Source organism: Alligator mississippiensis, chromosome 6 (assembly GCF_030867095.1).
Source record: "Alligator mississippiensis isolate rAllMis1 chromosome 6, rAllMis1, whole genome shotgun sequence".
In the NCBI taxonomy this organism is placed as follows: domain Eukaryota; kingdom Metazoa; phylum Chordata; order Crocodylia; family Alligatoridae; genus Alligator; species Alligator mississippiensis.
Window position 1 is genome coordinate 3,121,261 of NC_081829.1, and position 22,923 is coordinate 3,144,183.

The 22,923-nt window shown below is 62.2% G+C and overlaps 1 protein-coding gene across 1 annotated transcript; it reads right to left on the bottom strand.

Moving 5' to 3' along the window:
* Positions 1 to 263: 263 nt before the first annotated feature.
* CRYBG2 (crystallin beta-gamma domain containing 2) lies at positions 264 to 22,638 on the bottom strand. The gene is made up of 22 exons (XM_059730320.1): positions 22,412 to 22,638; positions 21,391 to 21,478; positions 18,422 to 19,440; positions 10,619 to 13,736; positions 9,824 to 9,871; positions 9,614 to 9,732; positions 8,976 to 9,132; positions 7,398 to 7,537; positions 7,103 to 7,229; positions 6,828 to 6,863; positions 6,464 to 6,600; positions 6,154 to 6,280; positions 5,577 to 5,719; positions 5,190 to 5,316; positions 4,721 to 4,753; positions 4,349 to 4,461; positions 3,862 to 3,991; positions 3,556 to 3,695; positions 2,260 to 2,383; positions 1,822 to 1,980; positions 1,209 to 1,368; positions 264 to 794 (listed from the first exon to the last, which is right to left on the bottom strand). Exons 1-22 carry the CDS (start codon positions 22,636 to 22,638, stop codon positions 706 to 708), a joined length of 6,561 nt encoding a protein of 2,186 aa, XP_059586303.1. The 3' UTR covers positions 264 to 705.
* Between the last annotated feature and the right edge of the window lie 285 nt (positions 22,639 to 22,923).

The window sequence follows — 22,923 nt, forward strand, 5'->3', positions numbered from 1 at the left end:
GTCCTCTGGACAGGGCTGTTTGAGCCCGGCCAGCTCATTACACCTACGTCCTCTTTACTACTCCCCCCACCCCAAGCTTCTGGTGCTGGCCAAGGGAGCGTACCCAGCAGATCTGCACTGCAGCCATTGCAGCTCCCTGCTCTCCCGGGGGAGGCATCGGTCAGGCCCACAGCCTCCTCTGAGGAGGGGGCATCCTGCACGGCGTCCCCCTCCCGGGTCACGGCCTGCGGAGGGATGCAATAAGGATGCGAGCACGAGGCAGGCAGCAAAAATGGACCCCTCAGGCCACGGCTGGTGCTAGAAAAGGGTCCTCTCTTACACACACTCTTAAATACAGTCCCACGCAGATAAATACAGCCCCGGGGAGCAGCGAGGGAGGGGACTGTGTTCCAGTCCTCAGTCACATCAGGGCCCCGCACAAGGCTCCGGCGGAGAAGGCCTCCAGGAACCGGCCATTCCCCTGCATCCTCCGGGGAGGGCCAGGGGCCAGAAGCAGGACGAGCTCCAGCGGCAAGGAGTCCCTGGAGATGCTGAAGGGTCGAGCTGGAGCCGTCCCAGCCTGGTACAGTGGGGCACAGGGTCGGGAGACGTGCCCCCCAGGTGCATCTGGCAGGCCCCTGCTCCCCAGTCTGAAGAGCCCAGTGAGACCCCCTGAAGGGCTGGCAGGGTGCAGGGGGGTCAGGCATCTCCAACAGGGTCCGGCCCTCAGAGCACTTGCAGATCCCATCTCTGCGTGGGCCTCTCCTCAGCCACGTCCCAGAGGACGGCGTGGTCCCGGTCGTAGGACTGGCCCCCTGTGCGGAGAGAGGAGGACACTCACTTGGGGGAAGGGCGGGGAGGTTGTCCCTTCTCTCTCCTCCGTCCCGTCTCCCCGAGACCCACATGCCTCGTGGGGCTGGTTGCTGCTGCCAGGATGCGTCCCATGGCAGCTGGATGCCTATGCCTGGCTCACCCCTGTGCCCTCTCCTCTCACTCGTTTCCCACCAGGCAGGGAGGTCTCCCCAACCCCCCCAATCCCTACTCCTGCCATGGGGAGAAACAGCCTCCCCCGGTCCCAGCTGATGGGGACCTGGACCATGTGTGGGATCCCAGAGCCCCCCATGCTCCTGCCACATCCCTAGGGGGTTTGGGAGAGGGATTGAGTGCCCAAGAAGCCCCCAGGAGCCTGGAGCAGCATGGGCCCCAGTGCAGGCAGGCTCCACTCTCACCTTTCACATCCAGGATCCTGTCTTCAAACATCTGGCTCCAGATGCGCCCAGAGTCATCAATTCTCCAGGTCTGGCGGGGGATGCGGGTCTCAGACCACAGCACCACCTTGGCACCTTTTCCCACAGGGCCGATCACCTGAAGGCTCATGGTGGGGGCCACCTGCAAGCAGGCAGGGTCAAGGCCATCAGCCCCGGGCCATGCCAGGCGCAGAGTTGCAATGGGGAGGGAAGCTCCCACCAGGGCAAAAGCCAAGGGGCATCGCCTTGCCCATGTACCCCCGATAGCACTTGGTTGCCCTACCCCGTGGAGGAGGAGCACCCGCCACCCTGGAGCCCATGGGAGTCTCATGCTGCCAGGCCTGGCCAGAACCAGGGACCCGCTGCCACGTACCCACAGCAAGCCCCCAAACCATGCCTCCACCCATCTGCCCACAGAGGCTGGGGGTGGCTGAGGGCTACCCAGGGTTGTCACAGCCACACACACACACCAGTTCAGGCTGATGCTGGATCTGGGGGGCTTCTGCCTTGGACCCGAGATGCACCCACAGCCAGGACCATCTAGGGCCCTTGAAGTCCCTCCAAGACCCCGACGACCCTGCCTGTGAGCTCGGACCTGGTTTTTGAGGAGTCCCTCCTCGTAGTACCAGACGGTACTGCTCTGCTCGCCGAGGGCTGAGGTCACCACGCGCCCAGCTTTCATGTCCTCCACGTCATCCGGCACGGACAGGAAGAGCTCCAGCCCCTCATTTTTGAGCCGGAAGTAGATCCGCCGCTGGGAGGAGAGAAGTCAAGGTCCTCTGATGCCCATTGCTCCCCGAGGCCCCCCTCCTCCCCACGACAGGACGCAGTCCCTATCTGCGTGCCATAGGCCCTGTGCTGCTACGGATGGCTAGAGCGTCTCCAGAAAGGGCCCAGGTACCTTTAGAGACTCCAGGTAGACGAGGCCCAGGGGCGAGCTTCTGAGTGACCCACGACACAGGGCTCGACACACACAGGGCCCTGCAGGTGTGGACACCTGCTCCACAAGGCCAGGGAGGGGCTTGGCACTCACCTGCCGGATGGGATAGAGGGAGCCGACGTGCTGCAGCCCGCTGTACGTCAGCCAGTTGGTGATCTCCGTCACGTCCAGCAGCCACTGCCGGCCCCGGAAATCGCTGTGCTCACAGAGCACCCAGCTGGGAGCAGGGACGGGAAAGGGCGTGAGAAAAGACACGGAAACCCTCCAAGGCACCAGGCTGGGATCCAGGGACAGGGGTGGATCTGGGGGGCGCAGTAATGCTATTCGCACCCGCTTTGATGCCTGCTCTACTCAAAGTGTGAAACCAGCAGCATTTCTATCCAAGCAGTAGTGGGGGACTTCACGGCTCCCCATCATCTACCCTGTTTCTTCTAGACTCTCATTCCAAAGCTATTTGCCCATGTGAGTTAATGCTTCCACCCCTGAGTTCATGTTTTTAGCTAGAGTTTAGGGCCTTCTCTGCTTTTTCGATGGTTTAAAATGTTCTGTGAATCAAACCATCCTCTTTCCTGCCGTGCTGCCGTCTGTGAGCTGCTCCTGGTCACGGAGCTCCTATTTCACAGTCCTGGAGACTCTTTTTAACTCTAGCTGAAAACTGTAACTCGGGGTGGCAAACACTTCTGTGAAGCAGTGAGTGCAAGATGCTCAAGACGGCTCGGTTTTGTTTTACGAATCTGTTTTTCAGATCTGTTTGAACGATTACAAAACTAAAGACGCAACATTTTTTGAGTGTATTTGTCTAGTCTGGCGGCTGTTTTAATCCACAGGGTAGGATATAGCAAATGAATGCACTTTCCAATACATTTATATTGGCTTTTGCTTGGATCTTGAACTGAATGATGCAGCCCTAGGTTCGTAGCATATTGCTAAAGCTTCCAGGTCTTTTCTTCCTGGAGAAGGAGCACTGAGCTCTGAGTGGTGTTGCACTGCACTATCTGCACCCACCTTGGCAAAACCCTAGATCCGTCCATGCCTGGGGACCCCCAGCTTGCAGGTCCCTGGGCAGCAGTGAAGGCAAGCAGTTGGAGCTGGGGACTGGGAGTCTGGACACCAACTGTACCTGCTCTCAGCAGCCTGCCTCTGTAAAGCTGAGCCCTCTAGGAAGGGCCTTGCAGTGGCTTAAGGCAGGGGGGACATTATTCCGCTTGCAATTTGTAGCTGGCCTGATCTAGGGCTCGGAGCTGGGTTGCCTGAAGGGGCTGTGCCTGGCAGGTTTCCAGGAGCCCCCCTGGACCCGTGGCTTCTCAAGCCCCAGTTAGCTCATGGCCATGCACTCCCCTTCCTGCTGCCAGCCCCTCCAGAGGTCCCGGGGTGGGGGGGGTCACTCACATGCCACCTTTGATGCGCACAGACAGCACGTGGTTGTTGAAGCCCTCAGCCTGCAGGCTCCTCACCTCGCTGTTCAGCTCAATCTCCTTGCCTTCAAAGCACTCCAGGCCATGCAGGAAGATGGAGGGCTCGGAGAAGACCTGCAGGAGACGACAACCTTGGGGTTAGGGCCCGGGGCCAGCGAGGGGCCGCGGGAGTGCTGGGCGGCAGCTGGAGGGGGTGGCCCTGCAAGGCTTCTCCTGGGACTATGGGGTCTTGGTCATGCAAGGAGGTGGCTGCCCGGGGGTAGGCGCGGGGAATACGTACTAGAGGGACCTTCTTGAGGGACTGGACGGCCGCGGCAGAGATGCAGCCCATGGCGCTGAGAGACGGGTACTCGCCCTCGGACAGGACGTGCTGCTCTCCCTCGAAGTCCTGCCCGTCGTAGAGGATCCAGCTGGGGAGACAACGTGCACACGGGGATGACTCTGCTGCCAGTGCTGGAGGCCTGGCTGCAGCCCCTGCCCTCTCCCCAATCCCCCCACGACTCCACGTTCAGCCAGCAGGAAGGACTGGCCTGGCCCCACTCCAAACGCAGGCCCACCTCTCGCCTTCCCTTCCCCACTGCCGGCAAGTCTCCCCCTCCCGATCCGAAGTGCCCCAGCCCCTTCCCTACCCTGTGCCGCCCCTCAGGCCCCCTCGCCTCCCCTGAACTCTCCAGCCCCAGAGGCTGGAGCCCCCTGCACAGCTCCAGGGGGTCCCGGAGTCCCGAAGGCCTGGACCCCAGCTCAGCCCGGTGTAGGGACCTTGTTACCTGCCCCCGTGGACTCGGCAGGACTGGGGGGCAAAGGACTCAGGCAGGGCTCCCTGGTCATCCTCGAAGGAGATGTGATGGCCCAGGAAGTCGGGGTGCGAGAACAGCTGGATCTGTAGAGCATGGGGAGCAGGACGGAGTGAGCCACAGGATGGGGCCCGGGGAGGTGGGTCTGGGACAAAACAGCAGCAGGCGGTGGCCTCGATGCCCTTCCCCACCCAGCACAGCTGGCCAAGCCCAGCCTGGTCCAGCTGAGGCCGAACAGACCCATTGTACCAAGGTAGGAGAAGGGATGCCCGGGGGGCAGGTGTGCTAGAGGAGAGAGGGCGGATCACACGCACACTCCCACCCACCCACCCTCCTCCTACTCACCCTGGACACAAAGTGCAGGCTGTGCTCCCCAACCTGGAAGGAAACAAGTGGTGTCCATCAGTGTAACCCCTCCTGGGCCCTGCCCACCCCCCCTATCGCCCCAGCTGAGCTGGGCTGAGCACCTGCATCCCTCCCTTCTTGCCCCATGGGCATAAAATGGAGGGGAGTGGGGCACGGGGGGGCTACAGGCTGCCTTTGTGCTCACTGCATCCTGGGACTGTCTGGGACCAGTCTTGCCCTAAGCCTGCTCTTCTGGGCTTCTTGGGGCATGTGGGAAAAGGGAGGAAACCAGGGGCCTTGCTCCTCCAAAGACCCCAGCCTGTCTCTACAACCGCAGCCCAAGGGCAACTAGGGGAGGCAGGGCAGGGCCTTCCCGGGCCCTGTGGGGTCTGGACGGGGCATTTGACCCTGCAGGTGTCTCCCCAGAAGTCACCCGGGGCAGGTGAAGGGGGCAAGGTGGGGCTCTCACCTGGAGGACCGGCTGCACGGAGCCAATCTGGCAGTTGCTGGCTCCCCAGTCTTCACAGCTCCGATACACCCCTTTCTCCAGGACGTACTGCTCGCCAGAGAAGTTCGTGCCCTCGTAAGCCACCCACCTGGCCAGAGAGAGGGAGGAGGGCTGCTGAGACCACCCCCTGCCACCCGTGGGGGCACGTTCCTTCCTGACCCCAGGAGCGAGCTGCCTGGAAGCACGCGGCTTCCTACCCCGAGCCTGCGGCACCTAGAGCTCCCAAGGGGACCAAGCACGTGGCTACCTGCGTAGGGTCTGCCGTCGTCCTCACTCCTCTCTACTCTTCTCCACCGAAACACCCCCCCCATCTCCCTCCAATCCGTCCCCCGGCCCCACGGCACTCACACGCCGCTCAACACGTTGATGGACTGGGTTTTGCTTCCATAGCGAGCCAGCGACACGTCCGGCAGGGCTTCGCTCAGCTCCACACTGGGACCGTCCTCAAAGTCCATGGCCTCGAAAAGCACCAGTGCTGGGTCCAAGAAGTCCTGGGGGAGGGCAGGGACACGTCTGAGGCCGTCTGCTTGGTTCCCTCGTGGGAGGGTCATACGAGTGCCACATGGGCTCTTCACCCCCACCCCCAGCCCCTGCTACTGGACCATCCAGACTGACACTGGGAGACCCCCTTTTAGGGGCTGCTTCAAAGCCAGCCTGAGTAGTGGGAGCCCATCGCTGTCTGCATCCGATGTGTGATGAGTTGGGGGGGGGGGGGGGGTCCTGGCTTGGTTCCCATGTAGGACAGGGATCAAAATCCATGACACTCTGGCCAGAGAGCGCCAGGCCTGAGCTAGAGCCCCCGCAACTCGTGGCTGAGGCATGCAGCTTGCAATGCTGGGGCTGCCTGCCCCCCTAGGATAATCCAGCCTCATTCACCACCCCCACACAACTGGCACAAGGAGCACTGTGGCCCCCTCGCACTTACCGTCCGGATCACACGTAGCGACACGAGCTCCTTGCTGTAGCCTCCCCACTGCGTCCAGTCAGGGTATTCTCCTTCCTCCAGCAGGTACTGGTGACCCCGAAAGCCTGCCTTGCCATAGCCAACCCAGCTGGGACAGACAGGCAGACATGAGACATCCCACCAGGGAGCTCCTGGGGCATCTCCCCGTAGAGACGAGGCACCTCCCCGCTGAGAGCAGCTCAGGGCCCGCGGGGCTCCTAGAACGGCTCATCGCCCTCCACGGCTCTTGGCCATCACAGCCTGGACCCCCGCAGTGCCTCTGCCCACTCACCAGCCTCCCAGGATGCGCAAAGACCCCACCGTGGCCATGCCAGGGCCCTGGCCACCCTCCTGCTTCTTCAGGTCATAGACGTCTCGGCTCACTTGGCAGCTGTGGCCCTGGAAATGGGCCTTCTCGTAAACCACTGCCTGCAGAGGCATAAGAGATAGGTGGGGGTGAGGAGGACTGGGTCCGACTTGGGGCATGCCTGCCCTCCTCCAGCTGCTATAGCCGACGCTTCCCACAGTGGCACGGGGCCTATGCTCCCCTACGGCACATCCCATCAGGAACAACGGGAGCTGCAAGCGCTCAGCTTGCCCTCCTGCCCCATCCCTCTGGCACGATTTGCCTCTGGCTCTGGCCCCTTCCCTCTTACCTTGGGCTCTCCAGGTTTCTCCACCACGGGGCAGCCCTGAAACGAGAGGAAACCCACATGAGAGCCCAGAGACCTCCTCAACCCCAGGAAGGGAGAAGCTGAACTTGGAGGCGAGGCTGAATGCCAGCCTCAGGACCACAGGCTCTTGCAGCAAAGCCACGCTGAAGTTTATAGCCCTGTTGGGTATCTCCGAGATGACCCGTGGGAAGAAACTGGCACTCAGTTCATACTTTCCTGTCCTAGCAAGGGCACGGCGCCCCGGGAGTGACACTCACCAGTTTGAGAGGATGCATGGAGCAGATGGAAGGGTCCCTGGCGCCCCACGCTTTTAGGCTGGGGTAGCCGCCCGGCTCCAGGACGTAGGGGTCGTCGTCAAAGAAGGGCTTGGAGTAGATCAGCCACCTGCAGGGCATGGACAACATGGTTACACGCGCCCGGGCCTCGGCTGGGGTCAGAGCGTGCTGAGTGGGGCCCCTTGGCTTCGCCACCCTGAGCTGCATCCTTGTGAGACAGCCACGGACTGGTCACAACCCAAGGGACCCACCCACCCCCCCAGGCCCTGCATCTTACAGGCCCGAGTGGACTATGATGGAGGCAGCTGTCAAGGCCTTGCCCTGGGTCCGGGTGTCCTCTGAGGAATCCATGAACCTGGCTTTGGCGCCTTCCCCATTCTCTTTGCTGAACAAGTTGATCTCGGGGGTCCGGTAGTCCTGAAACAGGAGGCAGCAGCTTGTCAGACCCCAAGGAGCGACCCGCAGAGCGTATGCCGAGGGCTTGCCCAGGGAGACCCACGCCGGCCTCCTCCAAAGGACTGGTGAGATGCCGGGCTCTCCCCTCCTGCTCCAACAGGCCATGAAGACCAGCTTCCTCCGCCCGTTTTCACTCCTAAGAGAGCTTAGTGACACTGCAGATGCTTCTTCAGGCTCAGAGGAACAGCCTGACTCCAGGGGCAGATCCAGGGGGTGCAGAAGTGCCCTTGTCCCCCCGCCCCCTTCAATTCCTGTTCCAGCCAAAACTTGAAAACTGACCCCCCCAGAGAGGCAGCGGCATTTCTATCCAGGCAGCAGTGAAGCTTCGTGGCTCATCATCCTCTCCCTGATGCCTGTTCACTTCTCTTCACTTTGCAGCTGCTAATGACCCTCTTCCTTTGTAAGGGTCTTGATGTCGCACTACAAAGTCTGTCCTTCCTTCTGTCCCAGCAAGTGTTTCTCTTCCGTTTCACAACCCTGCAGACTGTCTTAACACCAGCTAAAAACCTCTGCTCAGCCGTGGTAATCTTAGCCCAGGTGTGGAAGCGACTGACACTCAAGTATTGGAGGCACTGTCAAGATGTTCAAGGCGGCTACATTTCATTTTATGAATCAGAATAAGAGGCACACATTTAACTGTAACAACTACAAGAGTAACAAAATCATCTCTTCTGCCTGGTTTTGCCTAGTTTGCTGTGTTTTTTTTTAAAACTCACTATATCAGTCTAGCAAATGAGTGCACCTTCCAATAAAGCTGTATTAGTTTTTGCCTTGATCTTGAACAGAATGGTATAGCCCTAGCCCCTACCATACTAGTAAAGCTTCTAGCTTCTCTTTAACCGGAGAAAGAATACACGTCGCATTGTATCTGAAGAGGTGTCCCACACCATGTGGACCCCCTTTTTCAAACTCCTAGATCCACCCCTGCCAGACTCTGCTTAATGAGAATCTGCCTAATGAGAACAGCCGTCGCTCCTGTCCTAGCAGGGGTGTTGTTACCAGCATTGCTGCATCTTTGCTCCCGCCCTCCGAACCTTGTCTGCTGAAAGCCACCTGCACTGCCACCCAGCCCATGCCTGTGCCAGCTGCTATGGTGGGCACTGAGCAACAGCTCTCCATCATCACCTGCTCTGGAAAGGTACCCGGAGCCTCTTGAGAAAGCACCAGCTCCTGAAGAGGCTGTGGCAGATGGCAGAAGGTGCCAGCCTGCCCACGCACACCTGGCAGGTGGGGGCAGAAGCTGGCTGCCTTCAGAGAAGGGTGGTAACTACCCTTCACTTGCCCCCTCATGGGGTGGGGGAGATAGGCCCGAGCTGCTGACTTGCAGGGGTGCTGGCCATGTCTTTGGTGGCCGCGAAAGGTCTTTGAGGGACCTGTCCCTGCCCAAGCTGGCACTCACCTGCACGACCCTCTTGAAGGAGCCGATACGGAAAGGCACGTTCTCGGGAGCCTCCCCGGCCCGCTGGTAGGCTGCCCAGGGGTTGCTGATCTCCACGTCCCCCTCGGCCAGCACGCACTTCCTCCCGTGGAACTGCGGCTTCTCGTACATCACCCAGCTGGAGGGAGCACAGAGAGAGAGGTCTGCTAGCGGGGGCCTCAGCAGGTCGCTGGCAGGACTCAGCCTCTGGCTGCGGGGGCCTTTGGCGCTGCCAGGGGTGCTCATCCCAAGCTTGCAGCCTCTGGTGCAAAGTGCTGCACAGTCCTTGCCATACGCGAGCCATCTGGAGAGGCAGTGCAGCAAGGATGCGCCGCTCCCTCTTGTACAAAGCGGGGAAACTGAGGCACGGCAAGACTCAGCGATTTGCCCGAGGGAGATCAGGGAACCGAACCCGTACACCCTGGATCCCAGGCTGTCCCCCTCCACTCTGGACAGACATCTGGGGAAGGGGGTTTGGGTTCAAACACCTGCCCTGAGCCCTCCAGGTCACGCCACGACCCTCAGCCCCTGACAGCGCGGCAGGGCTGGGGGCTGCTCTGTCCCTTAGGCCTTCAGAGCCAGCCCCAGCCCCTGCGTGCTCGCCCCGAGATCTCACTCACCCTCCTCGGATCACGCGGACAGAGATGGTGGGGGAGAGCTCCCAGGAGGTGGCATCCTGGACGTCCCCCCAGAGCTCTCGCTTCTGGCCCGTGAAGCCTGGCTCGGAGTAGAGGATGATCTGGAGGGAAAGGACACGAGTGAGAGGGTGCCATCACCAGTCTGCACGAGTCCCCTTGCCCCCCGGCCCCTCTCCGGCCCCATCTTGGTACCTTGCCAGGTCTCACATTGATCTTCTTGGAGGGTCTCATCTTTTTTTGCTATAGAAAAAGAGAAAGAGAAATCAGGCAAGACCCGCAGGCAGTGTGACCCGCTGCATAGCCTCCCAGCCTCTCCTCAGAGCTGCCGGCCTGGGGCTGTCCTTGCGACAGCCCCCCCGGGACCTCCTTGGCTTATCCATTCGCTCCCCTGCATCTCCGTCTGCCTGTCAGTCGGTAGCCTTGACAGGATTAGACCTGGCTGGTGCTGGGGGAGCATTGCTCTCTTAGTTAACCAGGCACTGGTGTGCAATTAGAGCAGCTCACCTCCCCACCCCCACGCCTGCCACTCAGTGTCCCTGGGCCTGCCTCAGTTTCCCTGGTGGCACTGGCTGTGAGCAGGAGTCCAGGACGGCCGTGTCCGTCTGTCCACATAGAGCTGCTCCCAGCAGGGCCCATGTGGGGGGCAGGGGACGATGCTCACTCCACCCCAGCGAGTGTCCCCCAAACCCAAGTGGGGTCTGGCCGGGCTCCCAGCAGCTGCCCATGGAGGGGTCTCAGTGCATAGACCTCATCTGCACTCCTGCAGCATTCACAGGGCTGGGGTCCCCTGGCCAAGCCCCGTCTCCTGCCACCCCCCAGATCCCAGCTTCCCAGATCTCCCCCCCCGCAGCAGAGAACAGGGACCCCCTGCCACACCAGGTCCTCAGTGCTTGACCTGGGAGCAGCTCTGCTGCCCAAGGAGACGGCGAGGGGAAGCCAAGCTGGCTCCTTGCTCAGCGCTTGGGGGTGCAGCCTGGATGGACTCACCTGCATTTCAGGGTGCTCGGGGTGTCGGAGAGGGGTGCTTTCTGGCTCAACCTCCCGGGAGGCTGGAGGCGTCTGGTCCGGGCTTTGCTCTGAGCCTGGGGCCTTCTCAGCACCTGGAGAGCCGACTTCCAGCACCTCCGGGGAGGGCTCGGAGGGCAGACGCTCGCCGGACTTTGGCCCGTTGGGCGGAGGCTGGTTCTGCTCAGTGGCCTGGAGCAGCGCCAGGTCAACCGGGCTGGGCGGGTTTCTGCTTTCTTGCTGCTTCTCCAGCTCCTTGGATGCGGAGGCGGCGGAGGCCCTGTAGCGGCTGTAGAGGACGCTGTTGTCCAGGCGGGAGTAGGGCTTGTTGTCCGTGGGTGCTGCCTTGTGCTCCAGGAAGTCTGAAACCAGCGCCATGCCTTTGAGGACGTTGGCCCTGAACAGAATGCTTTGATCCATTGTGATCCTGGGGACAGAGACCTTGGCCTTCTCGTCCCCCGGTGGCTGCTTCAGCTTCGCCAACAGAGACAGGTAGTCCTCCGCCGTCTCGGAGGACTGGTCTTCCCAGGAGTAAACCTTCCTGGGCTCCTCCTGGACTGGGGGCTTCTCGTCCTCACTGAGATACGGGTTCTGGATCTCTTCCTCCTCCTCCTCCTCCTCCATGCGCCCGCCAGCCGGCCCCTTCTCCTTGCGGCCGTCCCCTTCTGTCATTGCCCAGAGCTTGTTGAGGGCTTCTGGGAAGGGAACCTGGGACCTGGGCGTGATGTGGTCCTCGTGGATGGGTGGCAGGGCTCGGTTCATGCCCAGCGAGGAACGACGCGGCTGCTTATGCACCTTCAGGGGCTTCCGTATTTCTGAGGGCTCCATGTTACGGAGGGTGTCCACGAACAGCTCCATGTCGACAGCCAGCTCGGGGTCCTCATCCGCCACCTCGCTGGGACTCTCTGTGGCCTGGCTGGGACAAAAGGCCCCTGGGGAGGGAGTCATGCCCCGACGGCCCTCTTCCAGCCTCTCCCCCTGCTCCGTTGCCTCAGTGTGGGAGGCAGGCTCTTGGGCCCGCAGACACCCCTCCGTACCAGCGAAGAGAGCTGGAGCTTGGCTTTCTACAGAGCCTGCTGCCCTTTGGGGGGCTGTTAGCGGGGCTCCCTCGGCATCCGGGGCTCTGCAGCCTTCAGCCAGCCCCATGGAGCCAGAGCCAGCTGGGTCCAAGACACTGTCACTGCCCTTTTCCACCCGGGTGAAAATGCTGTTGCTGCCCTTTTCCACCCGGGTAGAGACTCTGTCGCTGCCATCGCTGCCCTTTTCCACGCAGGTGAAAATGCTGTCACTGCTGTCGCTGCCCTTTTCCACCCGGGTAGAGACTCTGTCATTGCCATCACTGCCCTTTTCCACACAAGTGAAAATGCTGTCACTGCTCTCACTGCCTTTTTCCACCCAGGTGAAAATGCTGTTGCTGCCCTTTTCCACCCGGGTAGAGACTCTGTTGCTGCCGTCACTGCCCTTTTCCACGCAGGTGAAAATACTATCACTGCTGTTGCTGCCCTTTTCCACGCAAGTGAAAATGCTGTCACTGCTGTCATTGCCCTTTTCCACCTTGGTGGAGATGCTGTCGCTGCCCTTTTCCACCCACGTAGAGACTCTGTCACTGCCGTCGCTGCCCTTTTCCACCTGGGTGAAAATGCTGTCGCTGCTGTCTCTGCTCTTTTCCACCTGGGTGGAGATGCTATCACTGCTGTCACTGTCCTTTTCCACCCGGGTGAAAATGCCGTTGCTGCCCATTTCCACCCGGGTGGAGATGCTGTCGCTGCCATCATCGCCCTTTTCCACCCGGGTAGAGACTCTGTCACTGCTCTTTTCCACCCGGGTGGAGGTGCTATCACTGCTGTCATTGCCCATTTCGACCTGGGTGAAAATGCTGTTGCTGCCGTCGCTGTCCTTTTCCACCCGGGTAGAGACTCTGTCGCTGCTCTTTTCCACCCGGGTGGAGGTGCTATCACTGCTGTCGTTGCCCTTTTCCACCAGGGTGAAAATGCTGTCGTTGCCATTGCTGCTGTCACTGCCCGTTTCCACCCGGCTGGAGATGCTGTCGCTGCCCGTTTCTGCCCCAGTGATGCCACCGTGCACAACGCCATCGGTCCAGGTTTCCCTCACGTGAGCACTCCCAGGCCGCATCACGCCATTGTCTCTCTGCAGTCCAGCAACAGCATCTGTGGCCACTGTCACGAGGCCTTCCCAGGAGGGCCTAGCATCTCCCAGGCCATTGGCACATGGCCACTGACCTTCTCTTTGGGGCCCAGTGAGAGAAATGCTGGTAGCGGGGCCGGGCACGTGGGGTCTCCCCTGCTGCGGCTCACTTACCTGGGGGCTGCCCAAGCCAGGCATAACCCCCCTTCTTCCTGACCTCAGCACGGTGACCATCCTGGCTTTGGGCAGGGCAATGCGTCTCTCAGACTGAAACGCGGTACTCAGGACCTGCCGTTGGCTCTGGGAGCCTGGCACGGCAGCGGGCACGGGGGCGTCTTGGGGGGCCTCCAGGGGCGAGGCTGGGCTGACAGGCCCCTGCAGGGGGGTCTCTCGGGGGGAACCCAGGGGCACAATGACGGCGTGAGTGCCGGGCACGTCACCGTCCCGCTGGAACCGGGGTACCGCGGGGCTGTCAGCCGCCGGCCGCTTCTGCTTCTGCACCGGTGAATAAATCTGTGAGAAGACTGGTCCGTGAGCAGCCGAGTCCGGCGGGCGGGCGATGGTGGGGGGTTTCCTCCTGTCCACCCTGGCGGGGGCAGGGGAGTCTGCGCTCTTCTGGCCGGCCAGCCCCTTCTCCCATGCCGCCAGCAGCTGGGAGACTCGCGAAGGGCTTTCCCCTCTGGCCCGGGGGCGGGCGACACCTTCCATGCTCCGCGACGCGAGAGCGATCTTGTGGAAGCGGGGGGCCGCCTGCGGCGTGGGCTGGTCGGGCAGTGCTTTCTTCCAGCTGAACGTGGCGCTCACGACCCCTGGGTCTGCCTTGGCGTGGGGTGCGGGGAAGCCACCGGCAACCTTGTCCGTGCAATGCTGGCTGGGATCAAGCCCTGCACTGGCCTCCCGCGGTCTGTCCGTCCGGGTCTTCTCGCCTTCCCCGCTTCTGCACGGCCGCCGGGAGCTGCAGGGCAGGGGAGAAGAAACACAAGCAGCAGTCAGCTCGGGAGGAAACCCAGAGCTTGCGGCAGAGTCCTTCATACCCCTTTACCGAGCCGCTGCACACTCACAGGCCCCCCTGCCCTGCCGTCCAACCTCTTCCTCCGTTTACTACCTACCCCAGTGCCACCACTCTGTGGAAGAGACGGCTCGAGCCCTTGGCCCGTGCTTTTAAGTGCCCGGGAATGCTACACGGTTCTTACTTTCTGCTGCATTTCAGGGGAGGCCTCACAGGGACGCGCTGGTTGTGGTAGGCCACTTTGGCTTAACGTGGCCACTTAACATCGACAGGTGTCTGTGCCGTGGTGCAAACACCCGGAGCCCAGCTGCTCTGCACCCGCCGAGGGAAACGTGCAGGAACCAGCTGCAGAGCTGTCACCTGGGAGGCAACCTGGCCCGTGGGACGTAGCCAAGCCTGCCCTACCTGGCGGAGCGAGAGGCCTGTAATCTTGGGGATGAGTCACCCGGCCTGGCTGAGCCGAGTCAGCAATGTTGCAAACAAACAAGTCAGAGAGCAAATGTGCCAAGAAACTCCTCTGCTCCGAGGAAGCTGCCTTTCCCTCCTGGGCTCGGTGCTGGGATGGGAAGGGGAGCTGGCCCTCTGGCCAGAGGGAGTTTCAGCCACATGCTGCCCAGGAAGAAGCGGGAACTTGGCCATCACCAAGCCAAACTCCACCACGCAAGCTCAGCTGTTCTCCGCTGGGGCTAACAAGTTGGTCAGAGTCATACAGAAGGGGCCTCCAGAGGTCATCTAGTCCAACCCCTGCCTAAGGGGGTACCATCCCTACCCAAACCAGCCCATACACCCATCACCCGAACCATGGTCCCATCAGTATTATTTCTGTGGGACCAGGGGTGCACTTGGCAGGTCACTAGGCTGGGTGAGACCAAGGCCCTTGGATGGTGGCTAGCGCCCAGCGCCTCCAAGGAAGGTGCGAGAACCCCAGTCCTATGCCCACCTGCTCCATCTGAGCTCATCATCAGAGACAAGCAAGGGGTTTTGGTGATATCTTTTATTGGCCTGACTGTAAAGCTGGGAGAGATCTTAGCTAAGATCTCCAAGAGCTTGTCTTCCCGGCACAAACACCCTTCTTCAGGCATGAGGAGAGTCACTTTGTGCCCCACATTTGTGTACGATCTCTCCTACCTCTAAGACGGTCCAAGCGAAGACACCACAAAACACACACCTCACTTCTCACATAGTCCCTAGACCATCCTGGCTACAAGACTCCAGCCCTACCCCATCACTACAAGTCCCGCCAGTCTTCAATAGTCAGCAACCGGCACCAGCCCTTCTCTGCCCCAAGCTGTGTGCTGTTAATTGTGGTAACCCAGGGCAGAATTATCCACTTGGATCTCATTCCAGCCATCATGAGTTCAAGGTGCTTGACAACTGCCAAGGAAGTGGGCCCAAGGAGGATGGTTATCCCAGCCCGGCGGAGACAACACCCTCCTGCAGGGAGACGCTGTTATTATGCAGCGTAGCTGCCATGCTACAGCTTTATTACAGCCTTCGGTTTATGAATAAGTGGCTGAGGGCACATCCCAGCCAGGTGCCTCCCGAGTGACGGGGCCGGAAGTTTTTATCCCGAGATGCAAATGGAGGAGATTTAAGAGCTATTCACGGTCACTGGGACAGGCTTGCCTCCGAGCACTTGTGCCCACGTGCTCCCTTTGCTCATGGCCAGCATCCTGGCATTTGCCCGAGTGCCCAGACTGGTACCTCCATCCCTGGATGCCTTTCTCCTCTCCAAGAACCATCCTCAGCCCTTTGCCCAAGGCAGGATTCAGGGATGCCCAAGTATCCTCAGTCCAGAGGGTACCTAGTGCTTGACCCTCTGCCCTGCTGCTCCCACCCCACATAACCCTGCCAGCCCTCCCCACGCTTGTCCCCATTCAGAGCTCCCTGCTGCACTCCTCCTAGCTCACGCAGGGCTTCAGGGATTTAGGAACAGCTCCCACATAGCATGGGAAGGAAGCAGAGCAGCACAATGAGCAGCTGGTGACAGACAAATAGCCTCATCACCTTAATCACCGCTGCCCTTCCTCTCTGCCTTGCCTCCAGGCCTGGCAGAGCTAACCCAGATGGCTGGGACATCAGGGCAGCAGCCTCCGCCCGCAGGGGCAGGGCGCGCCACTCCCTGTCCCCGTTCTGGCAAACACGTCCTCTGGTTCACTTCCCCCCGGACTTCCTGGGATGCTTCAGGCGAGGCGTTTCCAGCACACAGGGAAGTAGGGCACAAATCACAGCTGACCTGGGACACCGGGTACCGGTCCTGCCGCCCCCGCGCAGGGAGGCTGGACTCAAACAGCAGCAGGGGCAGAGAAGGGCTGCAAGTGTGATCAGGGGGACGGAGAGAAGCCAGGCAGAGCCACACCATCCCCGAGAACCACGCCAAGGAGGTCAACACAAGCGGGGAGGAAAAGCTATGGGAAGCACCGGTGCAAACTCACACCAGCCACGGATGCATTTAGGCTGGAAATCAGCAGAGGCACGTTTAGGCTGGGAAGCTGCAAGAGCCTTCCCTGGGTGCGATGGGGCCAACACCTAGTTCTCAGGGGAAGCCGGACGAGTTTGAAGTTAAGAGCAGGTTGGGCAAACCCTCGCCTGGGTGAGGCAGGGCTGCTCTTGCTTTGTGCTGGGGGCTGGATTCAGTGACCCCCCCCAGGGCCCTGCTAGCCCTGCTTTTCTATGACTGAGCTGGAGCAGGATTATGCGACACGGCTGCCTGTGTAGCGGGGACCTGGGTTAGGGACCAGCAAGATCCCTTCCAGTCTGTGTACCTGGGCTCCCGTTCTGGACACACTCACATTATCCACCCCCTCGCCGAGGCCTTGCAACCATTGCACTGACTTCACTAATCACTTCAGGAGCTGATGCAAAGAAGTCCGCAAAACCCTCTGTGCGAACACTGGGACTGCCAAGAGGGCTGGAGATCAACTCAGCTGAAGACTTGAGCCTGCCCCCCAGTCCACCCAGCTGGGTGATGAGCTTCCCTCCACCAAGAACAGGTGGGGAACTGGCTTGGCTTTAGCGAAGGCCCACGGCTGCCAAGGGAAGTCGCTGTCCCCGGGGGCTGGGCTGTCTCCAGAAAATGATACGAGGTGCCCAGCTTGCTTCTGCAGCTCAGCGCTGGCTGCCCAAGAGCTGCCATGCGTGCCCAGAGGATGCAGACAGAGCGGAGGGCACACTCCACCCCGGCCTGGCCCGATGGCACCAGCCGGGCCACTGCAGAACGTGGGGCTTGGTGCTACAACTTCCATGCGCTCCGCTACACGCCCTGCTGCCAGGGCAGGTGCCGTTCACCAAGCCTAGGACCGACTCTCCCCCCTGACTCACGCGTTAGCTGCACAAATCCGACAGCTCCCTGGCGACCTGCTCAGGAAGGACTTGCAGGCTGGGAATTCCCAGCTGCCAGCAGTGCAGCCGGCTCCTGCCCTGGCCTCGTTCAGAGGCTCTGAGGGACATGGAGGGGAGCCCCAGCTTCCTTGGTCTTATACCCCCAAGACCCTCAGTCTGCTTTCCCCAGGCCCCCGCTCTCTTGCTGAGCTGTGAGCCGCCCTAATCAACCCCCTTCAGAAAGACCCAAGACCACAAGCTCTCCGCTCGCCGGAGACGCCGGCACTGTGGAGGCTGCAGGTCTCCGAGGCAAGGAGCACCCGGGATGTGGACAAGGGGGGCAGATATCTCAAAGGCCTTTGGGCACCTGCTTCTTGCACATCTCAGGAGAGGCAGGGGCTGAAATCCCCTTCAAGGATCTAGCCTTGGAACATCAAGATCCACGGAAACCCGCGTCCCCCCGTCCCTTCAACAGGCCCCCGAAGGTGACCCCATTCAGTCACCGCTTACTTCTCCTTCCCCGTCTACCCCTGCACACGCTCAGCCAGCTGCACGTTTCAGGCGTGGTGCGTGCAGCCATCGGTGACCGAACGGGACGAGGGAAAGTGCTGCTGGCAACCTGGTCTCCTCCATGACGGAGGGGAGGTTTGTATCCCTGCTCCATTGGGCAAGGTGGGCAGAGCATGGGCTGCCATCCGCAGCCAGGGCAGGGCAGCGTGACCTTGGAAATGGGGCATATCCCCTCCTGCTCCCCCCGAAGGGCGGGCTGGGGCATTACGTGTGGCGGGAAGCCAGGGAAACTGAAAGCAGCAGAAGCCCGATGAGACGGAGCTCCTTTGCGGAGCAAGCCCCGCCAGCCCCTGTGCTAACCCTGCCATGCTTCTCCGTGCACGTCGCTGGGAGGCTCGATTCGGCTCCCACCCTGGCAGCACCGCCGCTTTCAGGGAGGTTTCCCCCACATTGGTCCCTGCAGGCCTGGGGCTGAATCCAGCCCGGGAAAGACCCCGCTCTGAAGTCAGGGGGCTCGTCTTCCTGCCTTCATGAATGAGCCGGGAAAGCTGGGCCTCTCCCTTTGTGCCCTATGACAGCAGGAAGCCCCGGGGACGTCTCTCTGGAGTCCGAATTCTCCACGGTCACATCCCGGCTGTGGCAGGGATTGCTCCGGAGTCAGACGCCTGCAGGAAGAAGCCTTCCCTGGCTCCGGTCCGTGCCCCAGCTTGTCTCTTCCCGCATCCCAGCCTGCCAACCTGGGCCGGCCCAGGCACAGCACCTGCTGCGTGCTGCTTCCAGAACCTGTTTTCCCCACGTACCTGCCGGCTGGGGATCCCGCGGCGAGGCCAGCTCTCCGCCCCGCTGCCGGGACGTCCCGCAAGCACGGCCGGCTCTGGTCTCTCTGGTCCTCTCTGTGTCCGTGCTGCGAGCCTTGCAGCGGTGTTACTGGGCACCCCGTGACTGGGCGGACCTGCCCGGTGGCCCTGGGAGTACCCACCCCTGGCAGCCCGCAGTTTTGGAATTCCTCGCACGCTGACAGCCGGGGAGCCGGTCGGGCTGGTTCCCCGGGACATTGTTGCTCATCGGTTGGCGACGACACAGCAGTCCCTGGAGGAGCGCCCACGTCTCCCGCTGCCTCGGGGGCTTCCGGGGACCCCCGCCCATCCTCGCACCGGCCGGGCGGGTGCTCAGCTCTGCTTGTCCCGCCGGCCTCGGCCAGGGTGATCAGGATCTTGTAGCAGATCTGGGGGGGCTCCTTGGCAGGGCAGGTCTCAGCCTCCAAAGTGGCGCCCGTTGGCTCTGCCGGGTGTTCGGTTTGGTCTCCTGCGGGGCCGGGGAGTGCATGGGTCTCTGCACCCATGCCTGCGCGCCCCTGGAAGATGCTCTCGGCTTGCTCTTCTACAGATGCCGAGGGATGGCTGGGCTGTTCCTGGACCACTGGAAGCATCTCAGGGCGGGCGGAGCTGGCCAAGGAGATGCTACTGTTGAAGTCCGAGTCTGCCCCAGAGCTGTCCTCGTCGTCGAACAACAGGAAGTCCCACGAGCTGAAGAAATCCACCGGGCTGTGCCTGGCCAGCTCCGAGACCCCCGCGTCCACGGGCCGAGCCGCAGCCTCCTGCTCTCTGCCCCGGGAGCACAGCTCCAGCCGGCCTGCCATGTCCACGTCGCTGCCGACGGCCGGCCTGGCCAGGCGCCCGAAGGGCCAGGCCTGACCCCCTGCCCTGGGGCCCGAGAGCTCCAGCTGGCTGCTGCGCCGTCTCCCCCAGGGCAGGCTGCCGAAGCGGCGCCGGAGGCCGTTCCTCCGCAGGTCCGACTCTGAGTAGCTGAGGGCGTGGGCCTGTGGGGAAGGAAGGAGAGGCTGTCAGGATCGTGGCCCAAGCCCCTTCCCAGCACATGCTGGCACCTGGAGTCACCTCCCAGCAGCTGAGTTTGATGAAAGCAATGCGGGGGAGACGCAGAGACCAGTGCCATCCCTAGCGGGGACCACTTTGACCTGGGCACGGAGAGGGGAAATCCCCCACCTAAGCCACGCAGCCCCCGACTCCCCCCCATTTGGGGACCAGAGGCGAATCCACCTGCGTTTCCTTAAACGGGGGTCTCTGCGTGGCTTTGGCTGCTGCATGGAGCCCTCCCCAGGGCCGGGCTGGGGTGCAGCCTGCAGGGAAAGGAGGAATGAGGAACCAGATAACAGCGGCAGGGCAAGAATGTCCCTCCCCACCCACCCCCTCCCTCTGCTTCTGGGCCACACCAGGAAGGCAGAAGAAAGGCCGACCCACAGGCAGGGGTGAGCAAGAGGCAGGGCCCTGCCAGTGGCTTCACATCACCCTCCAACACCAGCCAGGACACAGGGGAGGAGCCGGCCACGCTGGGGTCAGGGGAGAAAGTCCTTTCTCTGGGCCCTTGCATGACTCACAGAGTCTGGAGCATGGCACAGCCGGGTCTCGGCCCACCTGGTGCTGGCTTGGAGCTTGGCCCGTACATCACCAGACCCCGGGCGATGACCGAGACCCCCTCCGGCCCCCAAGACCCATCCCACACTCACTCGGGAGCTGGGACGCCGGCCTCTCTGGCTCTGTGCCCCATGCACCCGGCCTGAGTCTCCAGGTCCCAGGCTCAGGCACCGGAGCCGGGTGGGGGGACCAGAGGGAGCCATGGCCGGCCCCTGCCCCGTACCAGGCAGAGGGCCTCTCCGCCGCTCCGGCTGCAGCCTGGGGCAGGTGCCGCCCTAGGGACTCCACCCCTGGGGCCGCTGACGCAGCAGGAAGGAGCGGAGCCCTTAGATAACTGCTGGACAAGGCAGGGCAGCGCGTTTGGCACATACCGGAGATACCTCGCCGGGCTTCCCCGCCCGCCTGCCCTAGTAACGGGGGTGACTCATCCCGGGCACCTGCCAAAGCCCCGCGCGGCCCTGCCAGAGCAGACCCCGGGGTAGGCTCCTGTCCTGCAGCCGTCCCGGGCTCGTTCCCCACCCTGTAGATACCCCCGGTGTCCGTGCAATGGAGAAGCCAGTGGGACGGGCTGGAGCAGGGCACGACGCAGCCCTGCCAAAGGCAAGACCGGCTTGGATGGGAATGCCGAGCCCAGCTTCTAGAAACGCTCCCAGAGAGGCCGTGGGAGCTGGCCTGGGTCTAGAGGTGCCCGGTGCCTTGTTGCTCTCCTGTGTGGCCAGCAGGGGGCAGGCTCGCCCCACGGGAAACGCCCTGCTGCCCCTGCCCCGGGTCACCCGCGGGATACAGGGGACAAGAGATCCTGGGGCGAAGCAGGCCGGGGTCACGGGGCACCCCGGCTGTCAAAGCAGGGGGTGTCTGGCGAGCCTGGACTCCTGGGTTCGGTGCTGACCTGGGGGTCTCCTCCCCTGACTCGCGCCCCATAGCACTGCTGTGCGCCTGCCTTCCCAAAGGGGACACGGTCCTGGCAGGCACAGGGAGGAAGACGGGAGGCCCCCCAAGTCCCTGATTCGGGGAGCCAGCCGGGCAATTACAGCCCTCCCTGTGCCTCAGTTTCTCCACCTGCTGCTGGGGTCGGGGCCCCAGGGTGGGGCTCCGCGTGGGTGGAGCGGGGCCAGCTAGCAGGGCCAGGCCGTCACTCTGGACACGAAGCAGCTGCTTGCCGGGTCTCTCGTGTCAGATGCTGCCGCGCTTCCTGCCAGCGCGGTCGTGAATGGAAAGCCCTTCTCTTCGGGGCAGCTATAGGACAGCTCTGAGGTGCCTGGGGGGCCCGTATCATCGGAGCTGGCCCCATCCCAGGCTGAACAAAACAGCCACCCATGCCCTCGGGGTCCCCTCACCTTTGAGGACTTCTTCGGGGGCCTGCCGGGGACGGGGGGCTCCAGGCTGCGCCGCCCCCCAGCCACCCTCTTGTCCTGCTTGTCCGTCCTAGAGAGAAGCACAGAGTCAGGGAGGTGCTGGGGGCAGAAAGCTAGAGATCACGGGTCTGGGCATGGGGGATGCCCCTGCCTGGGGCTGAATCCCACCGGGGCACCCACACAGCCCAGATGCCAAGGCTGCACATGAGATGGGTCCTGCCACGTGCCTGGTGTCCGCGGAGCAGTTAGGGGAGCCACAGTGATCGTGTGTGGACCAGGGGCCAGGACCTGGGGCACAGCAGCGTACTACGGGATCGGTTGTAGGCACCCATGGAGCCCAGGTGTGTACGGCCCAGCTGCAGACGCCGTCCCCCTGGGGAAGGGCTGGGCAGCTCCTGGCTGTGCACGCAGAGAGGGGGGCGCAGACTGGCCCCTCCAGTGGAGCTGGACGGGCGGGGGCAGCTCCCACCTCCCCGCTGCCCGGGAATAGGTGTTGGGGACAGAGCCAGCCTCCGCCTGCCAGCCACCGCCATCACCTGCCAGCTCCAGGGCAGCTCCTGCTGGGCAGAGCGGGTGCGTGTGTGCATGCATGCATGTGTATGCACGTACACACGCATATATGAATATATGCCAAACGTCTGCGTATTTGCAAACACCCACGACAAACGTACTCATCACACCACAGGCCCCTTGACACGTGCTGACATGCCACACACACACACAAGTGCAATCATATGGGTGACATGCTATCACAACTCCACGTGGATGTCACATGTGTGCAAACACGCCTGGGTCACCATCGCACACACATGGGCATGTCAGTCGCACACCTCCTCCTTGCTCACAACACAACACGACTAGTCTGTGCACACGGGCACACTGTCCCAACCTCCCCATGCATCACGCGTGTGCAAACACTCCTGTCCCATGCGAGTGGCTATGCCCATCGCGCAGATGGGCAAATCCAGGCAACTCCCTCCCTGGTGCCCGGCCTGGGACTCACCTTGCCAAGGCCCTGGACTCCTTGCTGCCCTTCTGCTTCCTCCTGTCCTTCTCTCTGCCATCCTGGCAGGTGCCAGCGCAGACGGGACCATCCGTGCTGTCCTCCTGCCCCTGCAGATCCTTCAGGCTGCTCTCGCTTCTGGAGAAGAGCCAGGAGAGGCGTCTCCAGATGCCCCCTCTCTTGGCAGGGCGTGCATCCCGCGGCAGGGCCCTTGCTCGGAGGGACATGGGCGAGCCAGGAGCCCAGGTCCCTGCTATCCTACGTGGCTGGCCCCTCACGCCTCAGCCGGGAGCCGTCCCTTCTTGGCTCTGAAGCCCGACCCCGGCGGGGGATCCCGATGCAGCCGTGCCAGGCTGGGCACGGGGCTGTTTCCCGGAGCTGCTGCAAACCAGCCCGGTCACATGAGAGGGACCGCAGCCCGGAGTCAGGTGCGCAGCGAGGGAAGAGTAGCACAAAGGTGAACCTGGACTCAGGGAGAGGGGCAGGTGCGGGGACTCCCAGCACGGATCCAG

Excerpts from the sequence above, each read along its gene's own strand:
- CRYBG2 (XM_059730320.1), bottom strand. The coding sequence starts at position 22,638 with ATGTCCCTCCGAGCAAGGGCCCTGCCGCGGGATGCACGCCCTGCCAAG. Across the intron at positions 7,538-8,975 it reads CCTTCAAGAGGGTCGTGCAG|GACTACCGGACCCCCGAGAT; the intron begins GTGAGTGCCAGC and ends CTCCTGTTTCAG. Across the intron at positions 2,384-3,555 it reads GTGCGCATCAAAGGTGGCAT|CTGGGTGCTCTGTGAGCACA; the intron begins GTGAGTGACCCC and ends CCCTGCTCCCAG.